The sequence below is a fragment of the Eulemur rufifrons genome, chromosome 30, assembly GCF_041146395.1.
Source record: "Eulemur rufifrons isolate Redbay chromosome 30, OSU_ERuf_1, whole genome shotgun sequence".
NCBI classification, from domain to species: domain Eukaryota; kingdom Metazoa; phylum Chordata; class Mammalia; order Primates; family Lemuridae; genus Eulemur; species Eulemur rufifrons.
Window position 1 is genome coordinate 111946604 of NC_091012.1, and position 13453 is coordinate 111960056.

The following is a 13453-nucleotide window of genomic DNA, read 5'->3' on the forward strand; positions in this document are numbered from 1 at the left end:
AGTATGCTGGTGAATTCACATGACAGTGAATTCACATGACAGTGAGAACAGTATATCATCTTTCCTATCTAAAGACCTATCATCTCTCTTGCCCTTTGTTATAATGTACTCCAGAGGGAACTTGATTGTCTTTATATAGAGAATAGCATGGTGATCCATCATGTTGATGACATTTTGAAGTTCCAGATGTGGTATCTTTACCAGAGCAAAACAATAAAGTCCCTAGTACATGGTGTCCATCTAATGACTGGAAAAATGCTTTATTTTTAATTCCCATCAGTAAAGGTAATCAGAATCAGGATGTCTGCTTTAGAGAGCACAGAAATCTTTTTGAGAGAACATATATCTTTAAATGATAATCTTTGCACATTCTAGGAAACCTACAAGGGAAATATCTCTTGATTTTTGGCTACATGATAATTCTTCCAGTGAACAGAGGCATGAAGATTGGAAGGTTTTTGTTTGTTTGTTTTTCATTCAGACACACTAACATTTACTAAGCACCTATTACTGTGCCAAGTGCTGAGAATGCTTCTCAAATATGTGAGCAATACAATCCTAAAATTGTATTTGGAGAGCCTGCTTCCTGGGAATACTTCTGATACAAATTACTGTATCAATTAGGGTTCCAACAGGGAAAAAAATGGAACACTTACTGTGGCTATGACATATAGGAAAGATTAATAGAAGGACTATTTATAAAGATGTGGTCAGAGTTAAGGGAGGGTAATAAGGAATGGTGAAGTTAGCAACAGCTAGGAGTCTTTATCACTAGTAGTCCTGAGGGGGTGAAGAGAAGGAGTGATTACTGTAGCTCTAGCTATAGGAGAAGGCCACCTGATAAGAACTGTAGTCTTGGTAGAGGAATGTAGCCTCTGTCATTGTGTGACCCAGCAGGAGCAAGCCAAGGGAATAACTATATAAATCTCACTTTGCTCCCACCATTCAATCTCCTACTGATACCTTCCTTTGTCCAAACCCAACCAAAATCCAGAGGGTAGGAGAGCCCCATGGAAGCACTTCATTAAGGCTCACCTCTTGGGGAATAGAACTATATGAAGAAAAACAAAGAGAAAATATTCTGGAATGGATGTAGAATATCCAGAACAACATTTTACAATTGGTAGCATTTGTTTCTTTCTTAGTGGTATGTAAAATAAGGCTGCATCTTACAATCATAAATGATATTTAACAGTAAATTAATTCCAGCACATGTTAGAATGTTAGAGCTTATAGGGAACTTGGATATCATCTAGTTCAAGTTCCCCATTTTATAGATGAGAAAATTGAGGCTCAGAGAGAGGAAATGTCTTGTTCAAAATCCACAGCAAGTAGCAGAGCTGGGAGAAGGAGGAGAAGGAGCTAGGTCTCTTAACTATCAACCCAGTGTTTTGTTTTGTTTTGTTTTGTTTTTTACATCACCTTCTTTAAAGGCTGAGTTAACACAAATGTAGTCCTGAGTCAGGCCTCACATTTTGCACTGGCCTAAGCCAAATTGGTATCCAAATGCTTTTCTCTATGACTGGTCATCAGCAGCAACACAAACACTGAATCTTAACTGAAAATAGAAGACGCAAGCTAGGAGATGTTTTATTAGTACTATGGAATAAAGCTTTCATAACAAAGACTAGTATTATGGAATAAAGACTCTATTTCCTCAGGTTTAAAGGAGATTGTATCCAGATTCAGTTGGTCCTTATTGTATTAGGCAAGTTGGCACAATCATTTAGAATAAAAAATATCCAGGTCTTTCATTCCAAGAACTCTGAAATGAGGTCAGACTATATGCCTAGGGAATGTCTTCAGGATAGCCGCAGGAGAACACACACACACACACACACACACATACACACACACACACACACAAAGGAAATTAGTAATCAAGCATGTGTATGTGGGGAGAAATCAAAACTGAGCAATAAAAAAGCCTCAAAGACTAGAAAATGGGGTGTCTTGGGCCAATGTTCACATCGACTAAAACTAACAGGCAATAGTTTTAAGGATCAAGATCAATTTTGCCATTTTCTCTACACTAATGCTTCTCCAACTTAATTTTTCCTGAGAATCAACTAAAGATCTTATCATAATTAGGATTCAATTCAGTGAGTGTGGGCTGGGGCCCCACATTCTGCATTTCCTAGTATTTATTAGCTCCCAGGGGATGCCAGTGCTGTTGGTTCGTGAATCACACTTTTAGAAGCAAGTCTCCAGATCATGACAGACACAAAATATCTATCTGGGTTGCAGTTTGGTGAAATGCAAAGAGAACGGGCTTTGGGATCAGACTAGGAAGCTCCATGTGGAGTGGGGCTCTATTCAATACTATCTTCGTAACTGTAGTGAGTAACAACTTCTCTGAGCCTCTTAGGTCTTTTTTAATCTTTTGTGTCTTAAAATACAGCTTTAAATTAGTTAACAATTTGTAAAGCACTTGACACATAGTAGGTGCTTAATAAATGTCACTTCTGATCCCTTCCCTTGTCACTACCTATGACTTACTGAAGGGAGGGCAAAGGGAATGATGGTGTCAGAGTTCAGGTTTATGAGAAGATAAGTGAACAGAAACCAAAATGAGGGGCAGACTCCATAGCTGAGCACCAAGAAGAGTTGTTCAATATTGTTCTAGCCTTAAAACCAGAAGTCAGACAGTTATCCAATCTGTGTGTCAATTTAGCAAAGACAAATAAGTATAAAAGCAGGAGGAACAAGTGACATATAAGGACATAGAATCCATCTTTAACACATTGACTGCTACACTAGAAAAAAATTTTTTTACCCCGTTGGGCCAACCATGTTTTATTACAAAAATAGAATAAGAACTTTGAAAACAAAATGATCCTTTCTAATTTAATGAAAAATTTGTTATTTTTTACTGTTTTCTGTGAGTTACATGCAACTTGAAAAATAGTTCAGGCGGCTTCCAAGTTGAAGAGACATATGAGTTACATATGCTTCATGAGGTCCCGGGCTCAAAACTAGCATGAGTTAAATACAACTCACATCGCAGTTAATGTGTTAAGAACTCAGAATAATTCATAATAAAACATGTTAGAGATAGGAAAGTGAATTTAATGCAAAAAACATTACAATTGCAGCAAATACAAGGTGGCACAAAGCTTTGGTCAGGGATACATATTCTATACCGAAGATTAGCAGTAGGCATGTTAAACATTTTAAGTATTGCTACTAATTTTGCACTAAACATGGTAATACAAGCAAATAGGAACAGTTGTTTGTAGCCAGCAATAACAAAAAACCACTAGCAAAATGAATGCAGATCTTCTATCATCTCTTGTGATTAAAAAAAAATGTTATTTCTTCCTCAGAGTTCTTCCATCCTTTCTTTTCTCTCTTCTTAAAAACAAACAAAAATACTATATTGTACACTTAAAAATTTGTTAAGAGGGTAGATCTCATATTAAGTGTTCTTACCACAGTAAACAAACAAATGAGCTATCAAGCCACAAAAAGATGTGGAGGAACCTTAAATACATATTGATAAGTAAAAAAAGCAAGTCTGTTAAGGCTACATGCCATATAATCTAACTATATAACTTTCTGAAAAAAGGTAAAACTATGGGGAGAGTAAAAAGACCAGGGGTTGCCAGGGTTTAAAGCACACGGGATTTTTAGGGTTGTGAAACAATTCCGCATGATAATGTAATTGTGTATATATGATAGTATGAATTTGTCAAAACCTACAGAACTGTAAAACACAAAGAATGAACCCTAATGTAAACTATGGTCTTTAATAAATCACGTTTCAATATTGGTTCATCAATTGTAACAAATGTACCAATGCAAGCAAGGTGTTAATAACAGGAGAAACTTGAGGGGGAGGGTAATATATGAGCACTATTTGTATTTTCTGCTCAATGTTTTCTGTCAACCTAATACTTCTCTAAGAAATAAAGCCTATTATCTAAACACAAACAAATAAAAGCAAGCAACTTACTATAAGAGCAAGAGTTTAGGAGAGTAAACTGGCAGCTAAAGCAGGTGGGTGCTGGAAGATAGCAGAAATGAACATACTCATGTGTAGGTGACCCAGCCTATGGCAGAATTTGGAAAATTACCACTCTCATTGCTTCCAAAGGAGAGCCCCCATTTCAATGTCCCAGTGACCCAATGATTCTTAGATGTTCTTAGTTATTGAAAGTATGTCCTCCTTCTCCAGCCCACTAAAACCCCTGGGCTCATCTTCAGGCCCCAGAGAAAACCCAGTGTGCTCATGACCATGACTACTCTGATCAATCCAGGAATGGAGACCTAGTGCACTCACAGAGCTAGGCCAATACTTGGGCTGATGATGTGGTGCACTTCTCAGATGCTATTTAGGGATTTACACATTTATTTTGGGGTGTACCTACCTGGTGGAAGGGATACAAAGGAAGTCCCCAGTGAAGGCAAATGGCCCTTTTTCCTATGTTCTTACCAATTCATGTCTGGCCCAAACTTGCATGCCCCATTCAGCAAAACAAAAGTCCCACCTCCATCCAGACCTGTTCTTAGAAGGCAATTTATCAACCATCAACTGCTCTTCAGGTATGGGGTTCCCACCTCATTTATCTACTCAAGCAGACATTATTTCTTCCTGCTAATACCATATTCTCCTGAGAGTTCTCCACCTCATTACATTGCCAGAGACATTTAGTCCCCTTATACTTTGGCACTCTGGGAAGCTGCCAGGGAAGCCCACCCCTCAACTTGGCTCTGCACATTCAGATGCTTTGTAAGCAAATGACTGTAACAGAGCTGGGTTCCGAGGTGACAGGAAAAAGGTGAAAATGAAGAATAACATTTCCATAAACTCATGTGGAAAAAGCATTAAGGGTATCTCCTAAGGTTCTGGTGTGCACCCCATCAGCCAGAGGAACAATGTAAGAAGATATTTAGATATTAGGGAGGACAAATTAATTGGGAATGGTGGGGAAGGTTAAAGGTAAGAATATTCAAGAAAAGCCCAGATATCTCTTTCATCACATCAACTAAAGCCAATGATCTGCCTTCAAAAACATCCACTTATGAATAATGAATACTGGGACAGGATAGAAATGAAAATATATTCCCAATCCCCAATCATTCCAACTATGGTTCAACCATAAATGATCGACATGACTGCTTTGTGATGGCTCCTTTCCTTCTTTCCAAATGAGAAAGGTTTAAAAATAAGTTTTATTGTTGGGACACATCAATTCCTGTGGATTGACACAAAAAAGGTTCAACTTTCTGAAGACAAAATGAACCATTGGCTAAGTAGAAAAAATGCTTGGAAAGAGCAATCAGATTCCTTCCCAAAAGTAAGTGTATCTAACAATAAAGACATAAAAATGAAAATATACAGATTTAAACACATATTTAATTATCTGCCCTCCTATAAGGAGACATCTTTTCCTCAGCAAATTCCAATGATTTAAACTTTTGCTTTAATTATTATAATAAAATATTTAATTTTAGTGCTGTGTTAATTTTTGCCTCATTCAGAGAAAAAGGAAAGCAGAGGCAAGTATTGTGCTAAAATACTGGAGAGAAAAGTATGATCTATCTTACACGAGTGTTTTGACATTTAAAGGTGAAACTAACTATATGTGCTACTTTCCTTTTCCAAGTATGAAAGGACCCCTCTGCCAGAATAGTTCAATAAATTCCAGTGAGGTAAATGAGGGACAATTGATAATCTTTGAAATGCTATGCATTACTCATAGTGATAACAGGATTTTGTTTTTTTATCTGATTTGTTTTGACAGAATGGTAAATTTCCTTCCATACATAAAAAGCAGATTTCTGAACAACATTCCTGTGAGGAAGGCAGGTTTCATCTCCCTGACGTAAGGGATAGGGAATGGGCCATAGAAAGAGATGGTCATTACACTAGAAGACAGTGTTGAGGAAAGATGGTTTGCTTGCAGGTTCCACAATCTGTGGACAAAAACTGCCCACAGCTTTTCTCTCCATTAAATTAAACATTTTCTATAGTATTCCTTATTTAATCAGATGAAGTATGAAATTCCAAGCTAAAAATAAATTACTATCACTCAGAATGAGAATAAGAAAAATGTGTTTTTCTTTAATTTTTACCCAGAAGTATCTACATTATCATTTTTTTAAGTAGTGTTTGGTATACTCTGGAGACCACTTCATTGTACCTAAAATGCTTAAGACCTAACCCAGCAACCGGGAAAAGAAGGTCATAAAAGAGATTATGAGCCACAGAGTACTATAACTATCTCACTAATAATGATATTTTTTGTACAGTGGGTTAGAATTTACAAAGCATATATATATGTATTACCTCATTTGAGATCTTCAATTACTCCCAGGCAACCCAATTATTCCTATTTCATAGGCAAATATGCCAAGGCCTAGATTGGATAATTGACTGAGGTCACAGTTTTGGTAGGTAATTAAATCAAGAGTTGATATAATATCCTCTGAGTCAAAGGTTAGCCTCTTTCCACCTCACCATGGTTACCCTGCAATTAATAATCTCTGGGTTATCCAAAAGAGAGACTATTCCAAAGCCAAATCCAAGCAACTGTCATGACATAGAGTTGGTCCGAATAATATAGTTGAGATAATTTGTCCTCTAATGCCGTGTTTCTCAAACTGTGATCCACTTGTACTAGAATAACTCAAGAAGCTTGACAAAAATGATGGAGATTCCTGGAGACTTTGTTTAGTAGGCTTGGAACAATGCTCTGAAATCACTGTGTTAAATTTATACACCAGATGATTCAGATAATCCTTTGGAATCCTTGATATAGTGATACTTCCCTGGCTATTGTTTAAATCTTGTCAGATCCTATTTTTATTATACTTTTGTCTTTATAAACTGCCACCTACTATTTATTTTCTTTAATTTCAGAGACCATAAACAACAGGATTGTGGGAGGAAAATCCTTCTGCCAACTTTGAGAGGCAATGTTATGTTTAATGTGAAATATTAATATCTACATGGAAGGAAAAAAAATATTGATCACAGCCCCAAATGCTACAGGTTCTCCTTTTACATGCTTCTGGGACTTGATATTTTGATCCATTTTGTTTCTAAAAGTGGGGTTTACCCTTATTTTTCCCATGACTTTCTCCTCTCCCACCAAATGGAAACCTTGATGTATCAGGTGATGATGGGACTAATAGGACTGTGAATCAGGTGGGCATAATTCATTCATTAGTTACTTATGTATTTAATGATAATTAGTCATACATTTGTGTATGTTTCTTAAGGGAAAGGAGGCCAAGAATTTGAAGTTTCATCAAAATAACTTTGTTTTCAGTGTTTTGTGACCTGGAAAATGTAGATACTGATTAATCCTGTGACAGTAACAGCATAAGTGAAATGAGAGCTGATTACCTGAATCTTCCGTGGCCTGCAATTTACATACTGCATGGATAAAGTCAGGCTTTTGAGCTTGCCCCTGTCCCTTTATAACATGTTTGATTCAACCGAGGGGAAAAAATGAGAGTTTAGATCTCCAAACAAAAAGTACGCTGTTACAGGCAAGACCGTGGTCTCTTCTTCAGAGAAACTGACATGCTGGGCTGGAGAAAGCACACTTTGTGCTTTGATCTATGCTGAGGTAAGCTGAGGTTAACTACAGTATTTGTAGAAAGGTTGCTTTTTAAAAATTTCATTTACTTTTTAATTGACAAATAATAATTGTATATATTATGGGGTACAATATGGTGTTTTGATACATGTGTACATTGTGGAATGATCAAATCAGGCTAATTAACATATCCATTGCCTCAAATATTTATCATTTCTTTGTGGTGAGAGCATTTAAAATCCTCTCTTTTAGCTGTTTTGAAATATACAATACATTATTATTAACTATAGTCACCATGCTGTGCAACATGGTGACTACAGCAAACTTACTTTTAAAAGACCAATCAGTAAACAAATTCAGAGATTTTTCTTGATCTTTGTGGGCCCCAATTTCCTTATCTGTTCATTGGGAGTTAATCTGTTAATTGGGAAAATGGCAGTTTCTAAGGATGCCTTACTGATCTAACCTTCTATGATGTTACTTCTTTTTGTCTTCACTTATTGCACAAATATTTTTTGATTACGTACTCTGAGCTCAGCTCTGAGTATATAGCTGTGAAAAATTATAAATATTGTCTCTGTCCCTCTGAATTTTACATTCTAGGGACATGGCAGGGAGGGAACAGACACAAACATTAATGGATTCATTACATGAATAATTTATTATAATTATGATGTGTGCAGTGAAGAGGAAATAGAGGCAGGCTGCTATGACCTAGTTCAGCAGGGTGATCAGGGGAGGTTTCCCTGAGGAAGTAACATTTAAGACCTGGTTAGTTCATGGGAATCAGACTGATGAGGAGAAAGACCAAGAGGCATTCCTGGCAAAGGCCATGGGGTGGGATCAAGCCTGGCACAATTGAGAAGCAGAAAAATGCCCTTTGTGTCTGAAGAGAAGGGGAGGGGACACACGGCCTGGGACAAGCTGGAGAGGAGGCGGTGGCCATCTTATGCAGGGCCAAGAGCAAGAATTTACATTTTATTCTCACGAGAATGGGAAGCCATGGAAGGTTCTAAAGATCACTCTGGGGATGGACAGATAGATCGATAATGATAAGCAAGTATAGTCAAATGCCAGTGGTAGAGCTGAATTTAAGTGGCGGGTATAAGGGTGTTCACTAGAAAATTCTTTCAACTTTTCTGTATGTTTGAACATTTTTTAATAACATGTTGGGACAAATCACTCTGGCTATAGTAAGGAGAATGGATTGAGGGAGGACCAATTAGGCTGCATAGACAGCAGCTGGGAGACTGTTGCAATAATCGCAGGCAGGGGTGATGGTGGCTTGGACTAGAGTGGTGCTATGGAGATGGTGAGACCTGGGCAGGCCCTAGAGATATTTAGAAGGTAGAATCAATAGATCTCCTGATTGATTTTGCCTCAGGGTAAGGGAGAGGCAGAAATCAAAGATCACTACCAAGTGTCTGGTTACTATAACTGAATGGATGATGGTACCAAAACAAAAAAAAAAAAAATGAGGAGCATTAAAGAAGGCCTCTATTGGTGGGTTTTTGAGTTGTTTCCAATATCTTGCAATGAATGCCCTTGTATGTACTCATTTCTCATATATTCATCTATCTCTATAAGGTAAATACCCAGAAGTGGAATGGCTGGGTAAAATACATACTTAATTTTAAATTTCAAAGTGTTTACCTTTGAAAGAAAAGATTGCTTAGAAAAGCCACTGAATAAAGATAGTTTAGTTAACCATATTTAATGTACAACTGATAGGACTGAATAAATAAATTTGATATATCCCTATAATGTAATACCCTGTAGGCATAAAAAAGAATGAGACTTTCAATATGCTCTAATATGGAAGGGGAGAGATTTACTTTTCACAATTTTGAACTATTTGAATTCTGTGCTATTCACATATATTACATATACTTAAAAATATTATTTGTAACTCTAGACCATACTTTGTAAAAGAGAGTGACCTAAAGATCAATTTGCCTTTTATTTCCAAGAGCAACACCAACAGGTTTCTGATAGACTTTTGCATGCTTGGGTTTTGTGTTATGGAAATACCTAGTTAGATGTTGGATTTTATGAAACCATGATACAAAGAATTGTTCTAAACCATGATACAAAGATCTTAACACATAAAGTTCATGCTCTTTTTGAGTTCAAGTTATACATTTTGAAATTTATTATTTTGCTAAATTTATTATTAGGAATAAATTCACTTTGTTTTATCTACATCAGAGATGTCTCCAGACTTCACCATCACCACCCTCTCACCTCCCCTAAAAATGTCACTGAAGACAGAACAAATCACATCAAGTCTGAAGACAATTTATTTTTCCTGTGTGAGAAGTGGTGATGATCTAACACTTTTTGTTTTCTGTTTTTAAGAAGGGCAGCATAGGGGTATGAGTGTGAATTTAAAAAAAAAAGTACCATACTTATTAAGCTATAGTAGACTAAAAACTTCAATTTTCTAGAATTAGATGGCCTATTTCTAAATAATATTGAAGATGGATTACTTATTCCCTTACTAATAGCACAAATATATTCTGAAACTAGTTTTCAAAGTTCAAGAAGATGTCTAGAAATATGGAACAACTAGCTAGAATAAGCCTGAAGTTCATTCTAGCTCTCCTAATACTAAAAATCAGCTTCTACACTTTTAAAGGTTTTATATGAATTCAAGTGAAAAAAATGGGCTGAGGGGCTAGAATGTGACTCCAGAACATACCTGAGCCAGGTATGTTCATGCTCAAGTAATCAGACTCTGTCCCGCCTTTCTTGACATATGCCGTCCTATCTATCTTGATAAGCATAGGATCATGCCAAGGACTGCAGTGAAAAGAACACTGGCCTAAGAGTCACACCCCAGATTTAAGTCTGGATCCAGTAACAGCCTCTATATGACCTTGGGCAAGTTATCTCAGCTCTCTGGGGTTCAGATTTGGAATCTGCAAAATGAGGAACTAGGTCTGAGGTCCCTTCTAGCTTTAACTATCTTTGCATGTAAGTTTGGTGGCTCAAGCTTCTGGAATTCCAGGTGACAGAAGGTATGATAGATTGAACCACTGGCCCAAATTCTGCCCCCTTCCTATGTGCTTACCATTCATGGCTTCATTATGGGCATAGCATATTTCCCTGCCTCTTGATTTTGAGCTTGGCCATCTGACTTCCTTTGACCAATGAGTATCAATAGACATGACACAACCAGGGGCTGAAAATGTACTCAAGCAGTGGGGCTCATCTTATTGCACCTCTGTCATCATCATGCTCTGGCTATTCCTTTGGCCTAAGGAGGATGAGACATGAGCAGCCAACCTAGACCTCCATGTCTGTAGCAGGAAGCAGAGATGCCCTAGCCAACCTCTGTAACCATGAGAAGAAAGGATTGTAATTTAAAGCACTGACAATTGGGGTGGTTTGTCATTCAGCATTATTGTCGAAATAGATAACCACTACAAAAGGAGATAACAAAAACTCAGGGAAGGAGAAAATAGGGGAGAGAGAGCAAATAGAATCCATGACTCTTTCCCTTAACGGGGGAGAGGAGAAACAGAAGTGAAACAGGAGTAGTATCTCTCTTTCATTAAACTAGTCTCATCAGTGAACAAAATGTGAAAAGGTGTATCAATTGACCATTATTTCTTATTCCTTTTTGATTAATGGCTTAGAACTTTTTATAAAATAAATGTTTACAACAGAGCTCTCTAATAGCTAAGGTCATCAGTAGGTGACCCTACATCCAATTTTCCCAGGTCAATCCTAGTTTACATCTGTTATTCTGGTATAATTACTTAGCTCTCTTCACTCTCAAAAGTAGGCTGATTTAGATGATAAATTTTTCAGTCATCACAGAAAGCGCTGTCAGTCCATTCTGAGACGTTACCTGGTTAATCCACAAGTTTACTACAATAACAGGACCACCCCCTGACCCCAGAAACCATCCCCACCATGTCTTCCTTGAATCACAGGCATTCCTAGGGAGAAAAGGGTAGCCAGTAGTATCCTTCCTCTTACTCTTCAAGTGATCTATCTTTTCAGTGGTCCCCTTTCTCCTCAAAGCGTTTGAGGAAATGTAAAGTAACTCATAATTAGAAAAAGCTTGGGGACCCCAAATCTCAATTGTAGTTTCAAATGAGCTTGTGCCATTTCTCTTATGGTATAAACCCTATGAGCCATTGCACAATTTTCTTGTTGATAGGACAGTGTAGTACACTTTCTGTCATCTATTTAAGAAGGCCCTCATGGACATATAGAGGTACATGTATTTTTAGGCACTCGGCAAGACCCTAAATGTTCATACTGACATCTTTTCCCTCATGTTCCAATACCGTCAGGTGAGAAATGGCAGGGAAGCAGAGTCCTAGGTCCCAGCTTGCTACTGGTAGGAAATGGCAGCCAGGTAGTCCCCAGAGGCCTCATTCTTGGAGAACTGGTCCCTTCAGAGCCTACGCTTCCCCATGCTGGAACGGAGCATGAGTACACCCTCGGCAGGAGTCCCAGGGTTGTTGGCCATCTTTTGCCAAAGGCGTTGCTCTTCCCCCTGGGAGTCCATCCAATCCACATTCTTCCCATGGCTCACACCTGAAGAAGGGAAAGTGGAGCATTACACATCACAGATGAAATGTTTTGATCTCCTAAAAGGCATCTATCAACCTCTGAGGGGGCCTTTCGACCAGAGAGCCTTTCACTGGCTTGTTCTCACTTAGCATATCTAGTGAGTGGTGGTAGAATGGAATCAATCCTGTGCAGCCTGCACTACTCTCTTCTGTCTAGATGACATGACACAAATAAGCATGGCCCTGGTGACTCATTTCCTCCCCACTTTGGTAGTTTAGCAGAGAGCTGGCTCATCTGGACTGAGTTAACATGACAGAAGAACAGGCTGAACTGGGCTCTGAGGCTCTCTTTTTCTAAAAAGGCCACTTTTCTGATCTGGGGGTATTTCATTTTAAGGGCATAGATACCCCTGGCTCCCCTTAATCTATAAACAAGTAAAGCATCATAGGGGTGGCATATTTCACAGCAGAAATGGTGACCATGGGACATGAAGACCATCTATGTCTGGCCTAAGCCATGGGGTAATGAGAGTTTGGGAGACTGCACATGACCTACTACTGTAATCCCCCCTCCCAATTCACCCTCTTATAGCTGTGTCTTGTGGCACCAGTGGTGGATTTCCTTGACCTGTTTTAACAATATTAGATGTTACTTTTTTAAGGAAAAAAATGGATTTCATTTCAATTCAACCAGTGTGAATAATAGCTGCAAGTCTTGAACAGAAATGAGAAGATGATGAAGCAAAGTTGGTCTTGCAAGTTCATCTCTCGCTGTCAGAAGACTGTGCTGTCTTGGTGAACCTCTCCCAAGCAAAACCTGAAGCGAGGCCCAAGAAAGTACTTGAAATTCACTTAGCCTAAAGTATAAATGTTAGTCTATGACAGGAATAAATATAAACATTATACCTCCCAAACTTCTAGACTAGGGATAAAAAGTCACAGTAGTAATGTTTGTATTTTAACAATGAACAGATCCTTAGCTAAAGAAACGGAATGTCTGTGGTAGTTTTGGGATTCAGCTACAGATAAAACTACATATACATCTATTGCACATCACACTTGCAGGAATCATGCCCCTGCTCCATGCCCAGTCACAGACCATCATAGGGTCCCCAAATCCCTCACCGCTTCCGGAATTCAAACGAACTCCTCCTAGAAAGATGTTGCTGGAAAAGGCCTCCTTGTCCCAGATGGTAAGTTCTAGGCAAACATTCTTTAAGTCCTGGAGATGCAGGCCACTGAACATGAAAGTATGATTCCACTGAGGGTTAACACTCTTTTTTATTACCAGAGTTTTGTGCTTGGTGGCTTTGTTATCATCAGGGAGCAGATAGCTGCAGGGGAAAAAACAATCAAGCCACCAGTGAGATAGTA

At 38.2% G+C, this 13453-nt stretch overlaps 1 protein-coding gene across 1 annotated transcript in view; it reads right to left on the reverse strand.

The window, feature by feature from the left end:
• Positions 1-11961: 11961 nt before the first annotated feature.
• The window catches only part of SYTL5 (synaptotagmin like 5), a 95519-nt gene continuing 94027 nt past the window's right edge, over positions 11962-13453 (reverse strand). Inside the window, exons 15-16 of the mRNA XM_069463933.1 lie at positions 13205-13413; positions 11962-12104 (exon numbers count right to left, since the gene is read on the reverse strand). Coding sequence (XP_069320034.1) covers positions 11962-12104; positions 13205-13413 — 352 coding nt within the window. The remainder of the gene's footprint in view (positions 12105-13204; positions 13414-13453) is intronic.